The 27,169-nt window shown below is 36.0% G+C and overlaps 1 protein-coding gene across 3 annotated transcripts in view; it reads left to right on the top strand.

The window, feature by feature from the left end:
• LOC150099311 (suppressor of lurcher protein 1-like) overlaps positions 1 to 27,169 on the top strand; it is a 118,105-nt gene that overhangs the window by 53,356 nt on the left and 37,580 nt on the right. For 2 of the 3 annotated variants that reach the window (XM_090403642.1, XM_090403641.1), the window contains exons 2-8: positions 4,765 to 4,902; positions 5,030 to 5,099; positions 6,312 to 6,492; positions 13,667 to 13,881; positions 14,692 to 14,908; positions 18,779 to 19,005; positions 24,967 to 25,014. In XM_090403642.1, the coding sequence (XP_090259768.1) occupies positions 4,870 to 4,902; positions 5,030 to 5,099; positions 6,312 to 6,492; positions 13,667 to 13,881; positions 14,692 to 14,908; positions 18,779 to 19,005; positions 24,967 to 25,014 (991 nt within the window). In that variant the 5' untranslated portion in view covers positions 4,765 to 4,869. Of the gene's footprint in view, positions 1 to 4,764; positions 4,903 to 5,029; positions 5,100 to 6,289; positions 6,493 to 13,666; positions 13,882 to 14,691; positions 14,909 to 18,778; positions 19,006 to 24,966; positions 25,015 to 27,169 lie in introns of all 3 variants that reach the window. The other variant, XM_090403643.1, reaches the window with a different exon arrangement.

Below are 27,169 nucleotides of genomic sequence, written 5' to 3'. Positions count from 1 at the left end.
AGCTAGTTATTGCACAGCTGAGTATAACCTCCAGCTCTTTAGAAAACATCTCAATAGGCTATCCCTTAATCACTTACCCACACATGACACTGTAGTGTTATAAGTCCTGTAACCTTTGGTGTGTAGGGGTCATCCCAAATAAATAAATAAAAATAAATAAAGACATCTAAAATGCAAAATAATAAAATCGTAAGAGTAAATTTCGAATGTGAATAAGGCGTTGCATTTCGTATTAGAATAAAAGAAATAAAATCGTTTTTTTTTTTTTTCTCGGAGAAAAATGAGTTCAAATATTTACTCCCCATTCTTCCTGCAACTGCTGTTTATCTACCTTCAAAAGAAGAACGTACGAATGAAAAACCTGATGCTTTGTATCCTAATATATAATTCGTTTGACAGAATCTGTCGATTCGATGCGATTTCCACTTTTTTTTTGCAGAGACGATTCCAGAACGCGAATGTTGCATGTAGGTTCGTAAATACTGAATTTTAACAACGTGATCGGGATGTAAACTGCTGTGGGAGTGTGGCACCTGTTTCGAGGTCTTAAGCGGTCGAAAACATTTCTTAGTATTCATGAGCGTGTTCAATGACTGAAAAATATTACAGTTCGGCGTGGCACTTTGGAATATAAAACGAAAGAAATTATTGAAGAGAGAGAGAGAGAGAGAGAGAGAGAGTGTGTGTGTGTGTGTGTGTGTGTGTTGAAACCAGTTGGCAAGACAGCCCAATACTTCAAAGAAATGTTCATAGATGGCGTTAGCAAATGTAATTAACGTTTCTTTTTTCTTTATTATCTGTAGAAAATAAATAAAATGCAGCAGGGTAGTCCAAACCCTAATTAGATAGATAGACATTCTCTCTCTCTCTCTCTCTCTCTCTCTCTCTCTCTGTAAAAGGAGGTGTAATTAAAAAAATCGGAGCAGCATTCCCTCATATTACCAGCTATTTCCATTGAAGTAATTCTGATGCAAACTGATACAGTGAGTCAGAGCCACGCCATTGATAAAAACATTTTTTTCCTTTTGTTATAGTTTTGGGGAGTAAAATTGCACGGCCAGACTCTAGAGAGTAAAGAAGGTGTCACACAAATGATATACAATTTGTTTTTAAGCAAGAAATCTCTCTTCAGATAATGCAAAATGAGCGGGAGCATTGTCATGGAGAAGAAATCTCTGAGGTAGCACTTTTCGGTTCATTTTTCCTGCTCACCTTGTTGACGACACTGGAAAACATCAGAACAGAACTGAATCCAAATCATGTCATATTTTCCTTGCGTTCTCAAGGCTCGTGAATTGAATTTGAATTCTCCTCACTGTTCCCTCCTCAAAAGTAAATTGTTCCACCACGAAAGTTTTTTGCTCCCGTTTTTCATCATTTTCATTTCATGCGATCTTCAGTAGTTTATTTTTTACTCTCTCACTATCTTTCCCTTGTTCACGCATTCCCCTAAATTGAAACCAGTTGGTTCGAATCCCGTCTAGGATGTCAAGAACTTTACACACCTTTTCAAACGAAGGTAAGTTAGCAAGTCTCATATAAAGTCTGCGGCTCTTTTAACTCCGGTACACTAGGATTTTTCTTGAAAAACACCAGGAAAAAAAAATGCAAAATTAATAGGCATAAAAAACAGCCCTCTCCCCCCGCCCAAGTAAAAAATTGAACAAACCTGCTTTAAGAAAGAAAGGGACATTACCTTCTTCTTCTTCTTCCTTTCCAGGCTTATAGGCCAAGTGACCTGTTCGAAACTCAATTTCATCTTTTTAAGGGTCTTCCTCTGCATCGAGTACCTTTTGGGTGGTACTTTAGTATTTGTTTAGGTATTCTGCTTCTATTCATTCTTGGTATGTATTCTTTCCATTTTTCTCTATAGCAAATTACTGTTTCATTTAGGGAGGTTGTAATTCCAAGTTTTTTTCTGATTTCGCTGCTTTTCATTTTGTCCATTATTTTGACCCCTTCAGTTCTGCGCAGGAATTTCATTTCGGATGATTCAATTCATCTGCTTTTTTTATTGTCTATATCTCACTGCCATAAAGTAAGGTGGGTTTAGCTATAGATTACTTATTCGTGTGTGTTTTTGTAGGTAATGATTTAAAAATTTTATTTATAATGTCTGTTACTTTTAAAAAGTTTGATATCTTTGGTTCTATATCAGCTTCGTTTTCATATGACCTTGTGCAACCTAAATATTTAAATGTATTTACATGCTCTATTATTTTTTTTGTTTATTATTATTTTGCTTCTTATTGAATTAGCACCTTTGAAGGCCATGATTTTTGTTTTGTCTGTTGATATTTCCAAACCATATGTTTTTATCAGATTATTTAGCTTGCATAATGATTTTTTGTAGTTCATCTTCATTGTTTCTAAAGATTATTTGGTCATCAGCCAAAAAGAAGAGTAGCTAATTACGGTTTATCTTGTGGAGGAAATTACCAATGAAATAGAAACAAACATCACACCTAAAATATCATATAGAAGTGATTCTATGAGATATTTTACTGTTTTTATTGCCAGAAAAAATTGCAGAATGTTCGGCATATCTACGATTAAATACTAACAATAAAATTAAAAAATATTGTGCTTAAACTTAAAGCAAAATAATAATAAAAACGTATCAAACTTGCCACTAATTTATTCCAAATCTCCACTTTCCGTTTCTCTATTCTTTCTCTCTTCTTTTTACTTCCATGGTTAGCATCGCCATTCGAATTTTTTGACCGTGTTTAAGTTTAAAGTATTTCCCTTTTTTATTGCTCAATTATTCCCGGTTTCACTTTTAAAAATGTTTTCTCATTTTCATAAATGATATCTGGAATTCTTTCTTTCGTAGCTTCTTATTTATATCGTTACATTATTTTTGATCTTCAAGCGATAAGATTATTGCATGGTCTTCCTTAATGAGTACCATTAGATATTTTGGCGCACTTCAATTTGAATGTTGTCGTAACTCATCCTGCTCTCCGTCACAGATGATGCCGTGTAGTATATGGCGTCGGTTCAAGGCGGCACATATACTTTAAATATATTTCATGCTGTTTTTTTTTTTTTATAGCTAGCAATTATTTTATTTGTGTATTTATTTATTGTAAGGCTTGTTACTTCATATCTTTAAAACCTTACTAGCAATAAACAGAAGGAGATACGATTAAGTCAAATAAATGCGAATTTGTATCCAAATAAATGTTAGAACCATAAGAAATTCAAATTAAAGCAAAAAAAAAAAAACTAAACAAACAACAATAAAGCACACTTAAAATTACAAACGGATAAATGAAATGAATTAAAGAGATGGGATTGAATCAAACAAAATATAACAGTCAAATTAAGTTTCTTGTATTTCGAGTAAACCGAATAAAATCAAACAAAGGAGAGAAAACAAATTAACTCGATAAAACGCTACAGAGAGAGAGAGAGAGAGAGAGAGAGATTCATTTTGGGCAGAAAAAAAAAAGAAACTCATAGAAAAAGAGATATCCACTTCCGGTTGAACGAAATTCAATGAAAAAATGTCTACTTCCGGTAAAAAAAGTTCACTTCCGGTAGAAAAAAGAAACGTCTATGACGTTTATTTTTTCTTCCGAAAAAAAAGATCCACTTCCTGTGGAAATAGAGAATCGTAATGGAAAAATCCATTTCCGGTAGAAAGATCGTCATCAGGGGCGAATTCTCCATGCTTGCTAAGCTTGCGCAGCAAGCATAGCAAGCATGGAGAATTTCATGGAGCACTTTCTTTCTGTGAAAGAAAGTTTCCGGTAGAAAGATATTTTATTAAAAGAACGACACGGTTCCGATGTCAACTAAAGATAAAACAAAAGACTGAGTGTAAGAGAATCAAATGAAATCACGTAAAAATCACTTATAGAGATGGCAGTGGAATTTTGTCAAGGACAAATTATGTCAAATGAAACGAAGAGAAAAACAAGAAACGAAAGGCTAATTGAATTAGGGCAAACCAAAGACAATAAAGTCAAATGAAATAAAATACAAAAACTACAAGTCAGCTTAGCCAAAGAGATTACTGAATTAAAACAATGCATTAAGTCAAATTAAATGAAAAGAAAATTGACCTTAAAGTCAACGCAAAAATAGGCTAAAAATAGCCATTCAATTGAATTCGAACCAACAAAACAGGCAATAGATGAAGCAAATGAACAAAGAAAAAATTCCAGAAATGTCTCTCTTCTACCTAAAAATATCATTCTTTATTTAAACGCCAGTATAATCCTATTCGAATAAATAAATAATAAAGTTTTGCAATTCAAGCTGAAAAATGCATTTAACATTCGCAGTACTTGAAAGAGGTTAAAAATCCCTATTCATTATGTTGTCCATTTCAAGTACATTACAACGCACTAGCACGCGAAACACAACAATTGGCGCCACTCTTACGTCACGCTGTGTCCTGCCTCGAGCTTACTGCATCACTAATTGGGCGCGCGACAAATCATTGTTTACAGTCAGGCGAAAGTTGCACTGTTCTCAATAGAGAACACCCTTGCAAAGTGTCCATCTGATGGGGATGACCTAGATAACAGAGCAGTAAGTCCAAATTGCATCTTTCGCTCTTACACAACACTGTCATTTACATTACCAAGTCTCGGAGGCTCTTTTAATGCGTTCCTTAGGTAATAACAGAAACACAGTAGGAGTTATACTTGAGAAGCCATTACTGATGTACGCCCCCTACTCATTAGCAGACTGCTATTAACAAACTAAATGAAAATATGTAGTTAGTTGAGATTCTATTTCTCTTTGCAGGTCTCGTAATGAACAAACCGACTAGCGATGATAATCTGAGTTTATAACCGGAAGTGATAATCTCAGTTGTGGTCGACTTCCGGTTCACATGATTGAAATAAATGGATGAATCTGTCGGCAATGTATTGTAGCCTACAGGTAATAAAATTAATGCTAAAATAATCCCAAGGATTTCATTAGTTTAATTAGTAATATTCTATTCTCAATTTGTTGTAATTAATTTTTTTTTTAAATCTGTTTTTTTTTTTTTTTTTTTTTTTTACAGAAAGAAGCCACAACTTTGATAGCATGTGTGCATCTTTCATTATTTATTACAGTCCAAGGAGTGAATGCAGGTAGGTTCCTATTATCTCTACGGTTTCGCTTCTCTATTCATATATACACTACCTGGCCACAAAATTAGAATCGTGCCTTAATAACAACTAGAAATTCGACTTGGTAGTCAGAAATGTATCGGTGGTAGAGGTTCAGTGAGAAACTGGATAATTTGGAAAGGGCCCATAGGCTGAAAGGCCCTGAATGTTTATTGTATTTACAAGAAGTCTTTGTAAATGGTTTAGGTGTTTAGGAAGGTACTCGCACTATTTGAATGATCAGTTCTCCGATTATATCTTGTTTTAATACATCCAAGCATTCTCTATTGGAGAAAATGACTATAGATGACATCATTTAATCATGTTATTGACTTCCGCTAGATGGCAGACAAGGGACATAAGTTCCAGTTGTGGAATAGTAAGAAATATCATTAGACCCATTTCCGGTGGAAACTTCATAGGAAGAGAATTACTTAATACTCGTGGCAAGATAACTTTTAACAATGAATTGATTCTTTCAGTACTCTTGTTGTGATTTCACTAAGCGTGACAAGTGGAATCAAATCTTTTGGGAACTAAATTGCATCATACGTTTCCAGCAGCTCAAAATTCAGTTCGTTTTTTTTGCGTATGCATATGTTATTTCAAACCTTAATTGATGACTTGTTCCTATCGTCTATTCTATAATAGCTTAGATTTCCTTTAAAATAATTGATGCAAAAGATGGAGAGCTTCTAATTTTATGACTTTTTTTTTGTCTCTATGGAGACAAAAAAAAAAGGCAAAAGAAGTGTAAAAAAATTTATACATATTGGAGCATTTTCGTAACGCAAATGGAAGAACAATGGGATATTGTATTGGAGAAGACCTGAATTCGATTCTCATCGTGACGAGAGAAATCTTTCAATGATCTTTTTCATCCCGCATACAGACAAATCGGCCATGAGAACACACGCAATGTACACGCAAAAAAGGCTATTGTTGTTGGTAGTGGGCGGTAGATGGCGCTGTGAGTCCTTGGACTACATGGAAGTGTCACATAATAATAATAAATAATATATATAGTTTTTTTTTAATTTGTTGCTTTTTTTTAATTTATGATCTTCGTGTAAGACTAAATATATTTTCAATGTGTTTTGTCTTTTAGCTACCTTAATAAGTAATTAAATTGCTACTAAGTGCAGTAAACTAATTCTGTTATTGTACCTTAGGATTTTTCCTATCATACCGCAGGCTGCGAGTGCATTATCTATGATAGTACCTACGGCAAAGACTATGGAATCTTTACGTCTCCAAACTGGCCTCATCCATACGAACCCAATCTCGATTGTCTGCTGTATACATTCATTGGAAGAAGCGATGAGATCATCGAAGTCACTTTCGACGAGTTTGATGTTCAAAAGACCAAATTAGAGTAAGTCTAAATTTTGAATAAAAGAAATAAAAAAATAAAAAAATCAGGTTAATAGAGAACAGGGTAGAAATTCGATAAATCGAATTCTGAAATTAAAGGAAATTTTTCGTTTTATTGAACATTCGGATTATTGATTGATTGGATTAAATGATCTCGAATAACTGAACTAAACTTTTAAAACATCGACAGGGAATCTGTACTTTGGAACAACATGGGCTTACTAAGAGAAAGTCAAGTTTTAGCAATTTTTCACATTCTGTGACAATGTTAACCATTGAACTAGACCGAGCAAGATTGTGGCTGGCTAAGTTCTTTAACTATATACTTGAAAGTGGTTGCGTTCCTAAAGAATTTAACAGGACAAAAATCATTGTTGTGTTAAAACCAGGTAAGCCAGCAGACAGAACTGCAAGCTATCACCCCATAGACCTTTTAAGTGCAACCTACAAATTGTTGGAGAGACTAATATTAAATAGGATCAGTGAGAAAAATTTGAAACGTGTTTCAATAGAACAATTTGAAGCAGGATTTCAAATATGTTTAAAGACTACTGTAGTCTTTATTGCCTTAACAACGGCTTACGATACTGTTTGGAGGGAGGGACTCATATACAAATTCCTTAAGGTCATCCCATGTAAAATATTGGGTAATCTCCTAAACAAATTACTGTGTGATCGATATTTCAGGGTAGTCACCGGAGGAAGCATCAGTAAACAGAGAGTGCTTAAGAATGGATTACTTCAGGGCTCAGTGCTCGCACCACTGCTTTTTTAGCCTTTACATCGCAGATATTCCTGAAACAGCTACCAGGAATTTGCTTATGCAGATGATCTAGCGTTGGCAATCAGCGACATGTCCATCAAAAGAACTGAATAAATATTGACAAATGATCTGTCGGCTTTACGGTAGTTCTATAAAAAATGGAGATTAACACCAAATTCTGGTAAAACCGAATGTTCTTGCTTTCACCTCAATAACAGACTTGTAAATCAAAAACCAGAGATATATGCTGGTGGAACATTCATTTCGTTTACATCGACACCTAAATATTTGGGAATAACTCTGAATAGAACTCTGTCATATAAACAGCATATGATTAATATCGCTGCTAAAGTTCGCACCAGAAATAACATAGTTCAGAAGCTTTGTGGTACTATATGGGGGCCCAAGTGCCACAACTCTGCTGTGCACTGCCATGGGTCTAATTTACAGTGCAGCAGGGTATGTGCTCCTGTCTGACTCAATAGTTACCATGTCAATAAACTAGACGCTCAACTTAACTCCGCTCTGCATTTAATAACAGGTTGCATTAGGAGTACACTCTTACAATGGCTCTCCACTTTGAGCCATATTGCTCCTCTGGAATTGCGACAACAGGAAGCCTTGCTTCGTGAATATAAAAGAATTTTAAATAACCAAAACCTCCCAATGAATTTATTCCAGATGCTTTATCTAATAGACTAAAATCCAGAAGACCTGCCATAAAAACCGTCCATAATCTTCTTAGCCAGAATATAGCCCGGAGAGTAGGTCGGATGTACTGTGGTTCCAAGCAGTATCACCTGAAGTTCGTAGTTACATAAACATCTTCTAAAAACCATCTGGATTTGACCTGCCCAGGAATATATGGACACAGGATTCGTACAGGCCATGGTGTATGTGGAGACGTACTTTCAAAGTGGACCAAGATACCAAATCCCCACTGTCCCTGTGGAGCCGAGATCCAAACCATTGGCTATATAGTACAGGGATGTGAGCTGACGGCATATCCAGGTGACTTTAAGGATATCTTTGACCTATCCCCCCCCCCAGAGGCCATCAATTGGATTAATAACCTAAAGGTTAAACTATGATTAATCTTCTGTCTGATGCTTGTCATCATTTTCGTGTTTGCATTTGGGGTTGAATGTAGATGTTTCACTTTTTATTTATATTATCATATATGTGTATTTTATCTTACTGTCTTTTAACCATGTGCACATGCCATACGATAAATAAATGAATTGAACTAGACAACGGGAATGGATATATCCTAATACTTTTGGATTTTCCTAAGGCTTTTGACAGAATACAGCCTGGAAGACTGTTGCATAAACTGGAGAATATGGGTTTGTTATTAGCGTGGATAAGAGGATGGCTGACTGAGAGACATCAAAAATTGGTATATGGGGAATCTGAGTCTGCAAGATTTAAAGTAATTAGTGGTATGCCACAAGGATCAGCGTTTGGTTAACTACTATTCAATCTGTACATTAATGATATTGGGAAGGAATTTTCAAGCGACATACAGCTATTTGCTGATGGTGCAAAGATAGGAAGGATAATCAGGAATGCTGCTGATATGCAGTACTTGCAGAGTGATTTCAATAGACTAGAATTGTGGGCATGGGAAAATCGATGTCAGTTCAATGTCAGTAAATGCAAAGTCGTTCACTTTTGCGTGATTAGATATCCGATGTCATATTATATTGGTGGGATTATGCTAGAAGAAACTGATGAGGCTAGGGATCTTGGAATGTTAGTAGATAGGAAGTCAAAGTTCAGGGCCATGGAACAAAGATTGCAAATACAACTCGAAAGATAATTGCAATGCTGAAACGAGCTTTCACATATAAAGATAAGGATGTTATTTTGCCTCTTTACAAGGCCTTGATAAGACCTCACTTGGTCTATTGTGCGCAGGTCTGGTCTCCTGGTTTCCGTTGTGATTCTGATACATTGGAGAGAGTACAAAGGAGAGTGTTAAAAATGATATTAGGATTATGGAATACTGATTATGAAGACAGATTGAGAATTTGTAGACTGCAGACATTAGCAAACAGGAGAAAGAGGGGTGATAGGATTGAGACTTACAAACTTCTGAAAGGGTGGTACAGGATTTCAATTGATGGAAATTTTCAATTTATGGAGAGTTGGGAACGGACAAGAGGACATCCTTGGAAGCTGAGAATGAATGCCGCTAAGAAGGGGGGGGGGGTGAGGGCTAGATTTTTCTCTCAGAGGGTAGTGCGTGATTGGAATGGATTGCTATTGGATGTTGTGAGTGGAAGTAGTGTGAATGAATTCAAGAATAAGTATGATAGCTGGTGTGTGTAGCATGTGGCCTCCCTCGACCACCTGGAGGCGTCTCTTTATAATTTTTTTTAAATATATTTTATTGATTGTTAAAATATTTATACATACAATAAACTTCTTGTGTGACATTGCATCTTATAATTTTAGAGAGTTCAGCACTAAGTGCTGCAATTCCTACATTCGATTTCAATTAAATATTTTAATAATACTTGTTTGCCTTTATATTATGTATTTACAACACATGTTCTTCTAATATTAACAATGAAGATTATACAGAATTTTTTGTATAATATTTTTATTTTTTTATTTTATTTTTAATTTTTTTAAGTTTGAGAAAGAATGATTATACATATACAAATTTCTGCATTTGCTTATAAGGATTACTTGTAGTTGAGTGAGGCAAGTTAATCCCACCTACTTCGAAGCTTGGGTTAGCTTTTATGAAGAGGGTGGGATTTAGCCTTCACTATTTGTGTTGTTACTACTGTTTATGTATGGGATGTAAGCAGTGGATGCTGGTGATTTGTGATTTGTATATTAGTGTTAATGGTTTCTTAACTTTGTTGGTATATTTTCCAGAGTTCGTTTTTTAATCTTCTGTAGTTATCTACGTGTTTTGACTTTCTTGGTAGGTTGTTGAGTTGCGTGGGTATCTGATGTGATCTCACAAAAGAACCGTATGAGTTGTTGAAGGGTGTGGGGACATAGAGAGTTGTTGTAGGTCGTGTTATACGATATATGTCTCTGTTGTTTCGATAGATGATGTTGAAGTAATTCCTTGTTAATGTCATGTAGTGTTTCAGGTTTTTAATGCTCAGAATTCTATGTATCTCCATGTGCTTGTCGGATATTGGTTGTTGCGTGTAAGGTGTCCAGATCACTGTTGACACGATTTTCCTGTGTAGTGTTTCTAATTTTGTTAGGTGGCTGTTTGATGTATTTGTATAGACTGTTATTCCGTATCTGAATAGGGATTCGCAGATATAGGAGTTTTTTTATGTTGGGTGGAATAATGTCTGGGTGGAATAATAATAATAATAATAATAATAATAATAATAATAATAATAATAATAATAATTCAATCATTTTATTATTAAAATTATGATTATATATTATGCGTTTACAACACATATTATTCCGATTTCTTTCGCAATGAAATTCGTACAAATTTCCCCTTTTTGTATAATCTATTAATAATAGTTACTGTATTTCGTAATTTATAGTTATGGTTGAATAAGATTACATTTTTACAGTATTTATACAATAACAATAAATTATATATATATTTACTATTTTGGCTTTAATGTATTTAAGCGCTGTAATTACAACACTGAAATGTAATAAATGGATTTTTTCTCTCTATGCTGATCTCGGTTGAGATGTAATCTCTCAGCTTCCATCCTCCAAGGTTTTCATGAAGCTTGTCTGAGGATGACACCAGTTAGTTATTGTTTAGTGGTTTGATTGCTGTGATGGACGTAGGTTGATATCTGATAGGTCTGATATTCGTTGATATTCATTGCTTACCGTAGGATGAGGAATTCATTCACACGCACGCGTAGGGACCCACGCACACACGATAATCTGGAATGTCATTACGCGTCACTGAACTGGAAGCCTGAGCGAATATATTGTGTTTCATTAAGTTTGTATGGTATTTTGGGTGCGTGTTTCTTGTTCGTAGTATGTCCTTAGAGCTCTTTTCAGGCTATTGTGGTTTGTAAGGTTTCTGTATTCAAAAGGTAATTTGTTTATCATGTCTGGGATGTAGAAGTTTCGCGCGTGGCCTTTCCGTAGTGATTATTGTATTTATATGTGATATAATTAGTTATCTGAGGTCTTGTTATACGGTAAGTATTTTTGACTGTCCTGTAGTTGGCATCGAAATAATATTTTAGCAAAGCTGCATAGTGACGTAAATGTTTTGCTGTCAGTATTTTGTGTTCTGCCATTGCAATGTTTATAAGGTCGTGATTTTCTCTTTGTTCCCAAAAGATCAGTTTTGTCATTTTATACTGTAGCGACATTAATCTATTTAATTTGTAGGGCGCACAGAAAGCATACGTTGTTATAGCGTATCTTAGTATATTTTGGCATAGTGCTTTGTATATTAGTGTTTTTAGGCGTATGGGAACTATAAATTTTAAAATGTAGAGTTTGCCACTTATTGTTCGGAGTTTGTTGTGTAGATAGTTCATGTGGCTATTCCAGTTCATTCTGCATCGAAGTAAATTCCAAGGTATCGTATTGTTTCAACCTGAGTGATTGTGGTTGTTTTGCTGTTCTGTGTGTTTTTTATGTTGGAAAGTGGATGGTTACATATTTGTTATCAACTGGTCGAGTCAGTGGATTTCTGAATATCATTAATTTTGTCTTTTCTGAGTTTAGGTGTATGGAGTTTTTCGTGAGCCAGTCTATGATCAGATTTATGTCATGTTGCATATTTGTTTGGGCTATGCTTGCGTTATTATGGATGGATATTATTGCTGTATCGTCTGCGTATTGGAATATCTTACCTTTGAGTGATAGCTGATTAATATCGTGCGTGTAAATGTTGAATAGAGTTGGGGAGAGTACAGCTCCCTGTGGTACTCCACAGGTTACTGGTAGCTCTCTGCTTCGGTTTGACCGATACGTGTGATATGCTTTCTATTTCGAAGGTAGTTTGTAAACCACCTTTGAAGAGGCCCGTCTATTCCAACATGCCTCAGCTTTTCTAACAAGGTTTGATGTGGGAGTGTATCGAATTCTTTAGTTAGATCAATAAAGACTACCATGGCAATTTTGTTTTTGTCTAAGGCGGTATTAATTATGTCTAGAAGATCTTCCGAGAGAGATGTTGTTCCCTTATTTTTCTGAAAACCATATTGTGTTTTCGGGATAATATGAAAGGTCTGTGTATATACTGTGAGTTTCTTTAGTACGATCCGCTCCATAATTTGATTGATAATTGGTAATGTTGCTATGGGTCTGTAATTGCTGATTCAATTTCTTTTTCCATGTTTGTACATGGGTGTGTTTATGGTACTCTTTAGTATACTTGATATAAATATTTTATTTATTAATTTTAGTAGAATAGGACCTAAGCTGGTTGCATGTTGCTTTATATCCTTAGGTCTTATACCAACAATTCCTGGGCCTTTGTTTGGTTCGATTTGATGTATTGCAGAGAGAAGTTCTACTTCTTTTATGGTTGGGAACCAGAATGTCTGTTTTGATTGTGGTCCAAGTGAAGGGTGACGTTTTGTGATTGAGGAATATTTCTGTGCAGTTCTTGGATGGAGTCTGCAAAGTAGTGGTTAATGTCATTTGCTAGTTGGTGGATAGATTTTGTGTCTTTCATGAAGCTGTGTTTTATAATTTCAGAGGCGGTGGTGTTGGGAGCACAATCGAGCATCTCGTTGATCAGATGCCAGGTTTGTTTCATATTGTTTTGTGCAGAGGCTCATTTGTCTCTGTAGTAGTTTCTTTTTGCATTTCTTATTTGTATTGTAAGGCGATTCCTTGTTATTTTATATTCGGTTTTTAAAGCTGCGTTATTTGGATGTCGCTTTAATTGTTTCCATAGGGTGTCCTTTCTGTGTATATCTAGGATTATGTTTTGCGTTATCCAAGTATTTTGGCTTGTTTTTAAACGAATTCTAACTTTCTTAGCAGCTTTCTTATATATTTCATCCAGTGATAGGCTAATGTTGTTGTATAAGGTATCTATTTATATATAATAATATATATAATAATATAACAATAATAATGAGTGTTTTACTAAGAGGAAAGTTTTGATAGTGTCGCAGTTATGCTTTCAATTTCATATCTAGGCTTTTCTATCGTGTCGACTCGACTTTTTCAAATCGAGACCATGTTCTGTCATCATTCCCATGTTATTTTCTTCAAACCTGTTTACGATCATTGTTTGGCCGTGTGCTGAAAAGCGTAATATCTAATTTCACGGAAATATACAACAAGATCGATTTTTTTTTATAGTTGAAAGATGCTCCATAACTTTTGGTAGGACAGTGTATAAATATATTTATTTTCTTTGTTATTATTAATTAACCAACTCAAGTTTATTCATTTTTTTTTGTTTATTTTCAACTATCAGGTGCATTTACGGAGACTTCGTCAAATTATACCTCCACGTGGAGGAACCGTCCGTCAATGAGTTGACCCAATGGAACGCCGTCATCTGCGGGAGGATCTCTGATATCGAACAGACGTATTATTCGTCTAGTTACGCCCTGGTGTTCGAGTTTCATTCGGACTGGCAGTCTAGCAACAACTCTGGCTTCAGAGGAACTTTTCGTTTTATTAAGAAAAGTAAAATTCGCTCTTATATCTTAAGAATGTAAAGTATATATGACCTTATTTATGTTTTTTTTTTGTGTGTATTTTTTATATGTGAGGTCACGAACGTTTACGACACGTCAAAGTATATATTACAAATATTTTTAATAACTACCAGAGTACATTTATCTGTATACATGTACTAGGCAATTTTCTGAAAGAAAAAGCGTTTGCTACGCAACAAAAAAAGAAATTCGTCTTTTACCAGTGGTTGTCCGCCATATACTTGACCTAGTTTCTTAGCTTGAGCGTTATTTTGTTAAAATAGCTGGTAAGAAAGAAGAAAGAAAACAAAAAAGAAAAACGCCGGAGTCCAACAATGAACGATAAAGTTCTTAAAAACATAACACACACCAACGAACAACAAGAAAGTTAAGCTCGGAGACACTTTCACTTCCCAACAAGAATTAGGTGCACAAAAGCCCCCCTTTAGGCATGCCTAAAGAAAGTAAAAAAAATGAAAAATTTGAATGTCGCACTTAAGGGTGAAAATACGTGTAATATTCCTAACTTTCCTCATTCCAATGTCAATAGAAATCAATAATAACAATAAATAGAAGATTTTAAGAAATTTTCTAGCTCCACAACTCACACGAAAAATCTATAAAAAGTGAAATATACACCATGCTGTTTTGGTTGCTATGACAACGTACTTGGACCAATACGCTTGCGAAAAAGATGCTATTGTTAACGCTAAAAAAAAATTATTAATGCTAAAAATTCCAAATGACAGGCGTTTCCTCACTCTGCATTTTATACTTTTGTAAACTATTTCTATTTCAGAACTTTTCCAGACCGATGGTGAAATTGTGGAAGGGACGCTTTGTGACTTCAAGTTTCTAAGCGGAACGCGAATAGCTCATAAAGGTAGATTCTATTCACCCCAGTATCCCAGCTCCTATCCACTCAATATTAAGTGCTCTTATCATTTCGTTGGCCGATATAATGAAAGAATTACGGTAGTATTCGAGCACGTTCGTCTCCAACGCACCGACCTCAGGTGAGTAATTTCATAACTAATTTATTAAGCAACTAGTTGACGATTGTTTAGAAAGTGAATTCCTATCTCTGACTGATTTCAACTCTTTTAATATTTCTTTATTTTTTATTATTTATCTTTATTTATTTATTGCTTCATTATTTATTATCTTCTTTTTTTTTTTTACATATTTATTATCTTCGTTTATTTTTATAAAAGTGAAACATACCCCGCACTAGTTTCTATGACAACGCTGGTTGCTATAATAACGTACTTTTGCATGTCTGTGAAAAGAGGTTATTGGTTAATGCTAAAAATTCCAATGATACACTTCGTTCGTCTTATCTCGATATTATTTTTTAAATTCTTTCATCTGCTTATAATTTCTAGTTTTTTAATTCCTTAATTTCTTCTTTTGAATATATATATATCAGGCGTTAAGAACATAGAAGGATATTAAAAGACACTGAAAAAAACATTGAGATACTCTAAAGCTATACATTTATAAAGCTATAATATTAGACTATAAATTACAGTTATTATGAACTTCAGCTATAGTCCGTGTTAAAGTTCTATTGTTGTACGCTTGTGCGTGGATGGAACCACGCGATCTCCAGTATCTGATAATAGAGCTGAAAGAGTCAGGCAAATTATAACTGAGATTATTGTTCATATGAAGAGGGTCCGAGGTGATTTCTTTTGACTCTACCATGCGGCGTTCTACCTCATCGTGGCAAATGTGTAGGTTTGAAGTTGTTGTCCAATTTACTTCATGTTGGCGGTTTATTGAAACCAGGACATGGCCTGATAGGGCAGTAGCTCTGGTTCTCTTGTAAGCAATGTCTCTCTGGTGTTCCTCGAGACGTAGGAGGATAGATTTCTCCGTTTGACCATAGTAAGGTTTTCCGCACTCACATGTGACTTTGTATACACCTGGAAATTGTAGAAGGTTGTGAGATTGTTTATAGTTGTTGAAACTTGATCTTATTTTTGGAAGAGTCGAGAAGCACGTTTGTATGTTGAATTTCTTTAAGATTCTACTCAGTTTTTTGGATAGTGTGCTGATATATGGCAAGGAGATATAACCTTTGGAGTCGTTCTGTGTCTCTACGTTGCTACGTTGACGGTGGGATAATTGTTTGTTGATACTTTTTAAAGAGTAGCCATTGCTTTTAAAGGTCCATTTCAGAGTTTGTAGTTCTTTTTTTAGTTCTTCTTCATCTGACAGTACAGATCTTGCACGATTCGCAACAGTTGATATAATACCCAACTTTTGCGCTGGATGGTGATGTGAGGACGCATGCAAATATCTGTCTGTGTGTGTTGGCTTTCTAAATATAGAGACTTTTATTGATTCAGGCGTCTTGGTGAGTTTAACATCAAGGAAACAGAGGGAACTATTTTCTTCAATCTCCATGGTCAATTTTATATCCTGATGGAGGTTGTTTAAGTGGTTGAGAAACCTGTGAAGATTCTCAATACCATGCTCCCATATGAGGAATATATCGTCCACATATCTAAGCCAAATTCTTGGTTTTAAACTAAAAGAGGATTGCCTTTTGTTCAAAATCCTCGAAAAAAATGTTGGCTAATATAGGAGAGAGGGGGCTTCCCATAGCTAATCCTTTGACCTGTTTATAAAGTTTACCTTCGAATTCAAAATAGCCAGAGTTTACGCAGTGAGATAGTAGAGAGAACATTTTATTTGAAATCTTGTTCTTTAAAATATGGAGAACTTCTTGTGTTGGAATGTTGGTAAAGAATGCTACCACGTCAAAGCTCACCATGATGTCAGAAGATTTGAGTTTTACCCTTGATTTTAGAGACAAAATCAGTTGAGTTTTTAATATAAGAGAAGATTTTCCCGCATAAGCTTTTAACGATGACGCCAAATATTTGGATAACCTATATGTGGCTGAGTCAATGCTGTCTACTATAGGTCTCAGTGGATAGTTTTCTTTATGTACCTTAGGGAGTCCATATAACCTTGGAATGAGTGGGTGTAAAGAATGGATGGAAATCCGTGCATTTCGTGGAATTTCTGTGGTCTTTTGTAGGAGATTATTGGTTCTATTGTGTATTTCTCTTGTTGGATCCCTCTCAATTTCCGAATAACTATCTGACTCTAACAATGTTAAAATTTTTTCTCGGTAGTCTATTTTATCTAGAATTACAGTTGCATTCCCCTTATCAGCTTTTAAGATGACGATGTCCTTGTTAATTCCTTAGATTCTTAATTGCAAGTCTCTCACCAGGGGATATATTATCAGAAGGAGGTTTTGCATTGTTGATTGGAGGATAGATTTTTCCGTTTGACCATAGTAAGGTTTTCCGCACTCACATGTGACCTTGTCTACACCTGGGAATTGTAGAAGGTTGTGAGATTCTTTGTAGTTGCTGAAACTTGATCTTATTTTTGGAAGAGTCGAGAAGCACGTTTGTATGTTAAATTTCTTTAAGATTCTACTCAGTTTTTTGGACAGTGTGCTGATATATGGCAAGGAGATATAACAAGGAGATATATAAAATATCAATAAAAGTCTCTATATTTAGAAAGCCAACACACACGGACAGATATTTGCATGCGACCTCCCATCACCATCCAGCGCAAAAGTTGGGTATTATATCAACTCTTGCGAATCGTGCAAGATCTGTACTCTCAGATGAAGAAGAACTAAAAAAAAGAACTACAACATCTTAAATGGACCTTTAAAAGCAATGGCTACTCTTAAAAAAGTATCAACAAACAATTATCCCACCGTCAACGTAGCAACGTAGAGACACAGGACGACTCCAAAGGTTATATCTCCTTGCCATATATCAGCACACTATCCAAAAAAACTGAGTAGAATCTTAAAGAAATTCAACATACAAACGTGCTTCTCGACTCTTCCAAAAATAACATCAAGTTTCAGCAACTACAAACAATCTCATAACCTTCTACAATTCCCAGGTGTATACAAAGTCACATGTGAGTGCGGAAAACCTTACTATGGCCAAACGGAGAAATCTATACTCCTACGTCTCGAGGAACACCAGAGAGACATTGCTTATAAGAGAACCAGAGCTACTGCCCTATCAGGCCATGTCCTGTTTTCAATAAACACGAACAACGAAAGCCGCCAACATGAAGTAAATTGGACAACAACTTCAAACCTACACATTTGCCATGATGAGGTAGAACGCCGCATTGTAGAGTCAAAAGAAATCACCTTGGACCATCTTCATATGAACAATAATCTCAGCTATAATTTGCCTGACTCTTTCAGCTCTACTATCAGATACTGGAGATGGCGTGGTTCCACACACACACAAGTGTACAACAATAGAACTTTAACACGGACTATAGCTCAAGTTCATAATAACTGTAATTTACAGTCGAATATTATAGTTTTATAACTGTATAGCTTTAGAGTGTCTCAATGTTTATTTCAGTGTCTTTTAACATCTTTCTATGTTCTTAACGCCTGATGAAGTCAATCTCGACGAAACATGTTGCGTTTTCAAATAAATCTCGATTTGTTATAATTCTCGGATTTTTAGTCAGTTTATATTAAAATGAATATATCCAACCTCCGAGTTAATAGTAGTAGTCATATATATATATTTCCTTTTTTAATTTGTTTACTTAGTGATTTAAATTTTGGTATATATTTCGTTTTTTTAATTATTTAATCTGTTTTGTATTAAAAGAAATGGAGTAGTTTCATTTTTAAAAAAAGTCACATAAAATTTCATATTAATTTTATTACTTAAAATCTTTTATACTAACATACACGAACTGGTTTAAAAATCATGTTGATTACGTAGAATAGAGTAAATAGTAAGAATAGTAGATCTTTGAAATAATTTAATTAGTGACTGCCTTTTCTTTTTCTCTCATCCAATCAGTTGTTTGACCAGCCCTGATGTCATCATCATTCGCGATGGAAAAGACGAAAACAGTCCAGTGATTGGCCAGCTCTGTAACATTAACACTTTTGTAGAATTTGTATCTACAGGACCTGATTTATTCATCGTTTTTAATAGTAAAAGTCATTTTCCTGGGCAGGGGTTTCGGGCTTCTTTTCATTTCCAAGAAGATGCTGTTAATGTAGGACTCGATGTTCCATCTACGGGTAGGTTTCTTTGATTGTTTAAAAAGAAAATTCTATTTCACTCTGTCTTAGTAAACAACAACAACAATTGAGAAAGTTTGAAAAAGAGTGATTATACAAACAAATTTCTGCATTTGTTTATAAGGATTACTTGTAGATGAGTGAGGCAAGTTAATCCCACCTACTTTACATTATATCGATGTGTTTTATATATATGACGCAGGGGATTGATGACGTCATTGTGATTAATGTTAAAATTGATTTATAGATGGCGCCCTCTAATGACATTATAAATCACCGTTTACATAGTTATTTTATTATTTCGGTAATTTTCACACAACGAATGACCTACTGTTACAATTTTTGCATTAATTAAAAATATTAAAAATTAAAATTATTTTTGAAAGAACAAAAATCAATCATTTACATATTTGGAATTGTTTCGATTTTTTTAAAAATTATTTTGAAGATTCATAGAGTTTCAAAATATGGACTTGCATAACATATTGATAAGTTTTACGACAATAAGATGAGCAGAAAAAAAAATATCATTACAGAGAGGGATTTTTCTGAGATGTTTTTCAGCAGATTCCAGAGTTAATCTATCTTAAGAGCAGCCAAGTCGAGTTATATAACTCAGAAATTCAAGCTTTTAATCACGCAAATCAGGAATAGGAACATAGTTTTTTTTGGGGGGGGGGTGGGGGGAGTTGTAACAAAAACAACTTCATAAGTATCTGTTATGTAGATTTTAGTATATCTGATAAGTAGCTGTTTGCAATCCATCATGATCTTGAAAGTGGGAATAGTGTCACGTGCATTTAAAAGCAGCATGAACTAGCTGGGATCGTGCCTTCTATGTTCAGTTGTTGTGTGCTTAATTATTATCAATAATCATCAGTTGCTGTTTTACGATTTTCTTTAAAACGAAGAGTCTCCGCACCTCAGTCGATATTAACAATGTCTTTTAGATAGAAATATCTTGTTTCAAAGCGCTGTCGAAGACGCGAACCTTTACAAGGGTATTTCAATTGAAGGTGAGTTTACCAGTCTTCATGCGTATGCTGAGAAGTTTTTCCATCAAAAATCTTCTGGATTTTGATGGAAAAACTGGAAAGAATGATATACTCAGTTATCCCAAACCGCCTTTCAACAACAACAACGTTACTGGCTTGCTGGGTGAAGCATAAAATGCTTTTTATTTTCCCCTTTATCTGTGTGGAGAAGCTTGATGGGGGAGGTTGTGAGACTTATGCTCGCACTTTGTGAATTATGGAGTTAGCTCTGTTCTGCTGAAAGCAGGATTGCCTTGGGTCTTTTGTGTTTTTGATAGTCATGTTCACTATAACTGGAAGCTTGTCTGATTAGTGGATTAGGATGAGAATGTGCGTTGCTGAAGAACTTTTCGGCATGGTCATGAAGGAGAGAACGGATGTCAGGGGTTCCGGTTTCTCTGTGGATCTGCGTGTTTCTGACGAACCATGGGGCGTCTAAGATCATCCGCAGGCATTTGTTTTGTATCCTCTGTAGTTTCTGGATGTTAGATTTGGATGTGTGACTCCATGCCGGGGATGCATATGTGATTACTGGTCGAATTACCATCTTATATAATAACAGCTTGTTGCGTTTATCCAATTTGCTGTTGCAATTGATCTGGGGATAGAGTTGGGCTATGGTTCTGGATGTCTTTGTGCCTATGAGCTTGATATGGCTGTTGAAATTTAGCTTTTTGTCTAGCTGTACTACAAGGTATTTGGCTTCTGTCTGCCATGGTATCTTTTTTCCGAGCAGTTCAATATCATCTTGGATGAAGGCTTTGCGTCTGGTGAACAGTATAGCTGAGCTTTTGACGGGGTTTACTTGTATCCTCCAGTCGGAGAACCATTTCTTTAGCTTTGTGATAGTATCCTGGAGACGACTGATCGCCAGGTGTGGGCGGAGAGATCTTGTCATTATGGCTGTGTCGTCAGCATATAGGACTGTGATGGTAGTCCACAGGTTCTTTGGAATGTCCGCCACGTAGATTATGAAAAGTAAAGGAGCCAAAAGAGATCCCTGTGGTACTCCTGCAAGGATTTTGCGCCTAGTTGAGATGGTGCCATTTATTTTTATCTGCATGGATCTGTCAGTGAGGTATGATTTTATTAGACGGGTAAGGTTTGTTGGAATGTTGGCCTGAATGAGTTTATAGAGTAATCCGTGATGCCATACCTTATCCAAGGCCTTGGCAATATCCAGAAAAACTGCAGCTGTGTGAAGGTTCCAGTTGTATCCTTGAGTGATATGCTCCACTAGTTGGTGTGTTTGTTGCACTGTGCTGTGCATGCGGCGGAAGCCGAATTGTTCGTTTGGAATTATTCCTATTTGGTCTGATTTTTCTTGTAGTCTTGAAAGGATAATTTTTTCAGCAATCTTTCCCAGGTTGGAAAGCAGGCTTATTGGACGGTAGCTTTGCGGGAGTTGCGGATTGTTTCCTGGCTTTTTTATTGGTATGATGTCTGCTGTTTTCCATGCAGAGGGGAAGTGTTGTATCCTCAATATTGCATTGGTTATGTTAACCAGGTGCATAATAGCCTTTCTAGGAAGTAATTTGATGATTCTGTTAGTAATTCCATCTGGCCCTGGAGCTTTTTTGTTGTTTAGATGTTTTATGATGTTGGTTATTTCAACTGGAGTAGTGGGGGTGATGCTGGCTGGTTTGTCTTCGGACTGATTTAAGGTACGCTTGACCTGCTGGTGGACTTTATATATGTGGGTGATGTTTATATTATCATATGACGGGCTGCATTGTTTTTCTAGGTTTTCTGCTATTGCTTCTGATTTTTCTTTATCAGTGTGCGCCGTTCCATGAGCAGTTTGCATGGGCGGCAGGGGATTGTGTTTAGTGCGCAGAATCTTCAGAAATTTCCATATTGTGTGATCTTCTGGGTTGAGTGATGATTGTTTATTGTCCCAATCCTGGTTCCTGTGGATTTGAAGTGCTTTTCTGACTTGGTTGTTCTACTTGTTCAGAGTTTTCTTGTCCTGTGGGGCTCTTGTGTTGTGGTATCTTTTTTGGCGTTGTTTTTTGTTCTGATGAGGTCCATTATGTTTTCTGGGAGCCGACCGGATGGGTGGTTGGTTGTGGTTTTGGTGACTGCTTCTAGTGCTTTTTTAATTTGGCTTGTTAAATTGCTTATTGCTTCATCTATTTCTTCTTTTTTGTGGATTATTGGTACAGGACCAATGTATTCTGGTAGGATTTTAGCTAGCCTATCCCACGATATGAAGGTGTGCTGGTGGGCCAGTTGGTCTTGCGTGCCAAGTTTGATCAGGATTAGGTTGTGGTCGGATGATAGTTCACTGAGCGTCTCTAGTTTGTATTGATAACTGATGTTTCTAAGGATAGCTATGTCAAGTACATCTGATCTGCCATGAGGGCTGTAATGAGTGTGCTCAGTGGGTCCTGCTACCACAACTGAGTTAAGTGTTGAATAGTTGTGTAGTATGCGACCACTTCTGTTGTTGGTGGTGCTGAACCATGCTGTGTGTTTGGCGTTCAAGTCACCTACTATGATGGTGGGGTCTGTGGTGCCGAGGACTGCATCCAGGTCTGTTGTCAGTAGAGGATTGCTTGGTGAGTTGTAGGCAGCAAATATCTTGAGGCTTCCAGCATTGTTTGCGTGGACTTGTATTCCTGTGGTTTCCAGGTTTGTAGTCTGTGGGTTGATATGGCATTGTGGTGGAGGTATGGTTTGATGTAGATGGCAGTGCCTCCCCCTCTGGAGCTGAGTCTATCCGTTCGGTATATTGTGTATCCTCTCACTTTTGGGTTGTTGGCAGGTCTTAGGTGGGTCTCGTTGATCAGCATTATGTCCGGGTTGTGTCTTTGTGCGAATTCCTGTAGTTCTAATGTTTTGTTGGTGAAGCCATTGGCATTCCAGGCTGCAATTAGAAGCGAGTTAGGTTTTACTTTTGTTTTATTCATAGTTGAGTGCTGTGAGTATGGAATGGGTTCCTTGCAGGAATCTCTTTGTGGAGGATGGAGTTGGGTTTGTTCTGCTGAATTCCTGCAGCATAGTGGCTAGCGAAGCAGTCAGTATTGCTGTGATGTTGGAGCCTATTTGATTGCTTTGTATTGTGTCCTTTGGGCGGGCTGCTTCTGCATAGGTCTTGGTGGAAGGTTGAGCCCTTTCCTGACTTTTATGGATTGTGTTTTGGTGGTTTGATGACTGTGCAGCAGAGATGCTTTGAGTGGTGGTCCAGATTGGGGGAGGTTGGACGGGTCTTGTAGTTCCGTGATTTCTGGGATGGTGGCTGCATCCTTTGTAGTTTGCTGGGTGGGGACCTCCACAGTTGGCACATTTGGCTGGTGTGGTTCTTGCTTTTGTGCATGTAATGGTTTGATGCTTCTCGCCACACTTCAGGCATCTGAACTCGGCTTTACAGTCTTTGGGCATGGCCAAACTTTTGGCAACGATGGCATTGCCCTAGTGATGCCCTTTTCCTGAGTGGCTCTGTTGATATTTTAAGTCCACAGACCGCAGTTATGTCATAAATTTGTCTTTGTGTGTTCTGTATCTCAACCAATACTAATGGCATCGGTTGTTTATCGGATCTGTACATCCGGCTGACTTTGATAGGTGATAGGCCCTGCTGGGTAAGGTCAGCCGCGATCTCCTCGGAGGTAATGCCTTCGGTGACACCTCGCAGTACAACCTTTAGATTTCTTTCGCTGCTTAGTGCGAAGGTGTGGTACTGTAGTTTGTTGTTATCCATCATTTTTGTTATTCCTCTGTAGTCTGTGACTGTTGTTGGTTGAATTTTTACACCTTCGTCGGTGTTTCTGGTCCAGGAGTATCCAATTTGATGTCCTCTTAGGTTTCTTGCAACTGTGGTCCATTTTTTCCTTTTCACGGAGAATTACCGGGGGGACCTTTTCCCTTTTTTCAGGGACTATTTGTGAGGGTGTTTCGTTTTCCACATGATCATCCTCGATTCTACGTCTCTTGTCCGTCTGTTCTACTGTGAAGACCATCTGACTGAGGCTCTCGGGCAGGGAGATGGATGTGTCATTGATCTCTTCCACTTCACCCTCCATATCATCGGATTCTTCCGGCTGTGTGTACAGGTTTAGGAAACCTGGCCATTCAGTATCAAATTTTTTAAGCAGTAATTTAAACAATTTTAATGCTTGCTCTTTGTTTAGATGCTCTAGCAGATCAGTAATATTATCCATGTCTGTTTTATTTGTTGTTATTTCTAGTAGGTAGTGATTGGAAAATTGCTTATGATCGCAATTAGAATTCCCGCAGGTCTTGAGACCTGCCAGCAGAAATTTTGTAGAGGATATTGCAGATAAAAAGGATTGCCAGCAATATCGAGCGATTAGCTAAATGCGCAAATCAATAGCATATGAAATTTCAGAAAATGAAGAACGCTTACCTCTATATATATCATTTATCATTCAAAATTATCGCACTGAACTAATACGCGAGCCGCCATTTGCATTCCAAATCATTAGAATCTCCAAACCGCCTTTCAAAAATCCTTTTTTTGTAATTATAAATATATAAATATAATAAAGGAAAAAAAACTCCTGCACCTCAATTAAATCAGCTTATGAACACCTTATATTCAAAGATTTATTTTCAAACCGCCTTTCAAAACAAATCTTTGAATATAAGGTATTAATAAGCTGATTTAATTGGGGTGAAGGAGTTTTTTTCCCCTTTATATTTATAATTACAAAAAAAGGATGAAAATGTTTCTTCTATTTTTTATTTATTCTAAATAATAATAATACTCTACACGAGATTTCTAATTCATAGATCTAAATACTAGCATTGTTGCCACTCGATTGATCTTACAATCGAATCTTATGTTGAATCCAATGTTCCTAGTTTTAATACTTATTTCAATTCTGCCTAAAACTTTCAATACTAATTAAAAGTGACAGTAATTACAACTGATTATAATTGAACTGTTTTACGATATTTCTAGAGCCTGACAATTACGGAAGAATTCCACTGCCGAATGTGGAGGGACCAAGTGAGTACATGGTTTATGTTTCTGTTCTTTCAATAATATTTACAAATTATTACTAAAATTAAATATATAATAATTTGTAAACAATAATATAACTTTTAACTAAATAGAAAATATTTTTAAAATTTAGATTTTCTAGAGAAATTTTATTATTTGCTAATATACCATTATTCTGCTAATGTAATGTAATTATAAAAATTAGGGAAAGGACAAACGATTAAATGTTTAAATGTAATTGTTTGTCATATTTTGTAAGAAAACAAAAGCTGAAAGAAGAGAATAGTGATTCTTCTAAAACAACGTACGTCGGACAGATTTCTATTTTACGACGATTTTAAAATTTCGATTCTCTTTTACTTGAACAGAATTTTTATCCACTTTGACAAGCTTCTTCTTTCCGAGGGTTATGATCCCAACTGCCTTCGCCATCTACGTATGAGTGCCTGCTCTGGGTAAATCGATGATGATCTATGACTTGCCATCATGGATCCAGCTTTCTCTAAGACAGGCGATGGAGAATTTCTTCCTTCAACAACTGCTAAAGAATTTTTCACAAGATCGATGGCATCATTCCGTGTAGTCTGTACTTCCTTGTAGGAGTTGTGTTTTTATTTATTATCCCCCGCTTTTCAATAGAACGAAGTGCTATCATAAAAGAAAAAAAATAACACTGGTGTTTTTTCAGGAAACTACCATCACACTTTTCCCTGGATGGAATATTACTTATTTCGAACGCTATACGTATATATATATATATATATATATATATATATATATATATATATATATATATATATATATATATATATATATATATATACACTTTCTTTTTTGTCTCATAAGGATCTATACATATTTCTTTATAAGACAAACATCCACTCCACGCACGAAGCATCGGGACAAAATTGATATTTTGTCATTTCAGTAAAAATATACAAACAGTTTTGTCCTTCCTATATTTGAAAGGTTTGTCCGTCTGTCAGTGTTTAAAATTTCAGGATTGTGTATCCTTACCTACAGTGAAATGGCCAGTTTCTTTAGGAACTATGTGAGTTATTCTACTGTTTATCGTATTAGTTCAAATGTGGAACCAAATATGCATCATTCATTTTACTGACATAATTAATGTCCTTATTACGATATTGTAAAAGGACTCATTATAAATACTCTGTAGTAATGGGTGATGATGTAGATCAGTGTTTCTTAACGTGGGGCGCACGCTCCATAGGGGGCAATTTGAATATTTTGGGGGGCAGTTAGAAACCGATGTTGCTTTCGTCACCTCATCACTGATATACTCAAAAAACTTACCATTGTCGGCGATAAATTGTCAATGTTGCAAACCCTGACTTTCTGAGAAAAAAAGCTGACATCACTAGTACAGCAGTCAACATACATACAGTATCAAGACTCTCAGAAAAGCAAAAGGATGAGTCAATTAGAAATTCAACATAAAAGGAACAATGGCATGGCTTTCTGACGAGACAGAAACGAAATACCTAAATTCAACTAGTTTTGCAAAAAATACTGTTGTCCTTCGTGTCGTCATATTTAGTTGAATGTGGCTTTAGTGCTGTAAATGACTTGCTACTGAAAAAAAAGAAATCATCTGCATAGATAATATCGGGATTTTGGAATGTTGGTGTTATAGGATATCGCCTGATGAAATTCATTGTATGGATAGTGGGGGGAGAACACTGGGACATTCATGGAAGTTCGTGCGCTATATCTAGCATACGAACTTCCTCCGACACTGGAGTGAGTGAATGGAACACTTTGTTGAAGTACATCTAGTGTGCATGAGTTCAAGAGAATTGTTAATTGATACGACAGCTGTGTAGGTGACGTGTGGCCTACTTCAATGAGTCCTTGACTCCCTGTTGACTCAGATAATAAGAATAATCAAAGTGTCGAATTAAGCAAGGAGGTATTCGGTAACATCTGGAGCCATCTACTAGGAAAGTGATAGCAACAAGCCAGTCTTAGATACTTGACTATAAATGCATTGAGCAATGTATGAATAGTTGCATACAGTTGGTATAATAGTACATATAAATAAATGAATTCTCTAACGCCTTTTATTCCCAAATGGAGAAGTAGCTGAGCTCATGGTTAGCTATCATCGATTATTTCAAAGGCAATCAGGGGACAGTGTGCG

This window comes from Typopeltis vanoorti, chromosome 14 (genome assembly GCF_054136105.1).
Source record: "Typopeltis vanoorti isolate ZY-2024b chromosome 14, IOZ_Tvanoo_1.0, whole genome shotgun sequence".
NCBI classification, from domain to species: Eukaryota; Metazoa; Arthropoda; class Arachnida; order Uropygi; family Thelyphonidae; genus Typopeltis; species Typopeltis vanoorti.
The sequence above is the reverse complement of the archived record's forward strand: the minus strand, read 5'-3'. Positions and strand labels throughout refer to the sequence as shown.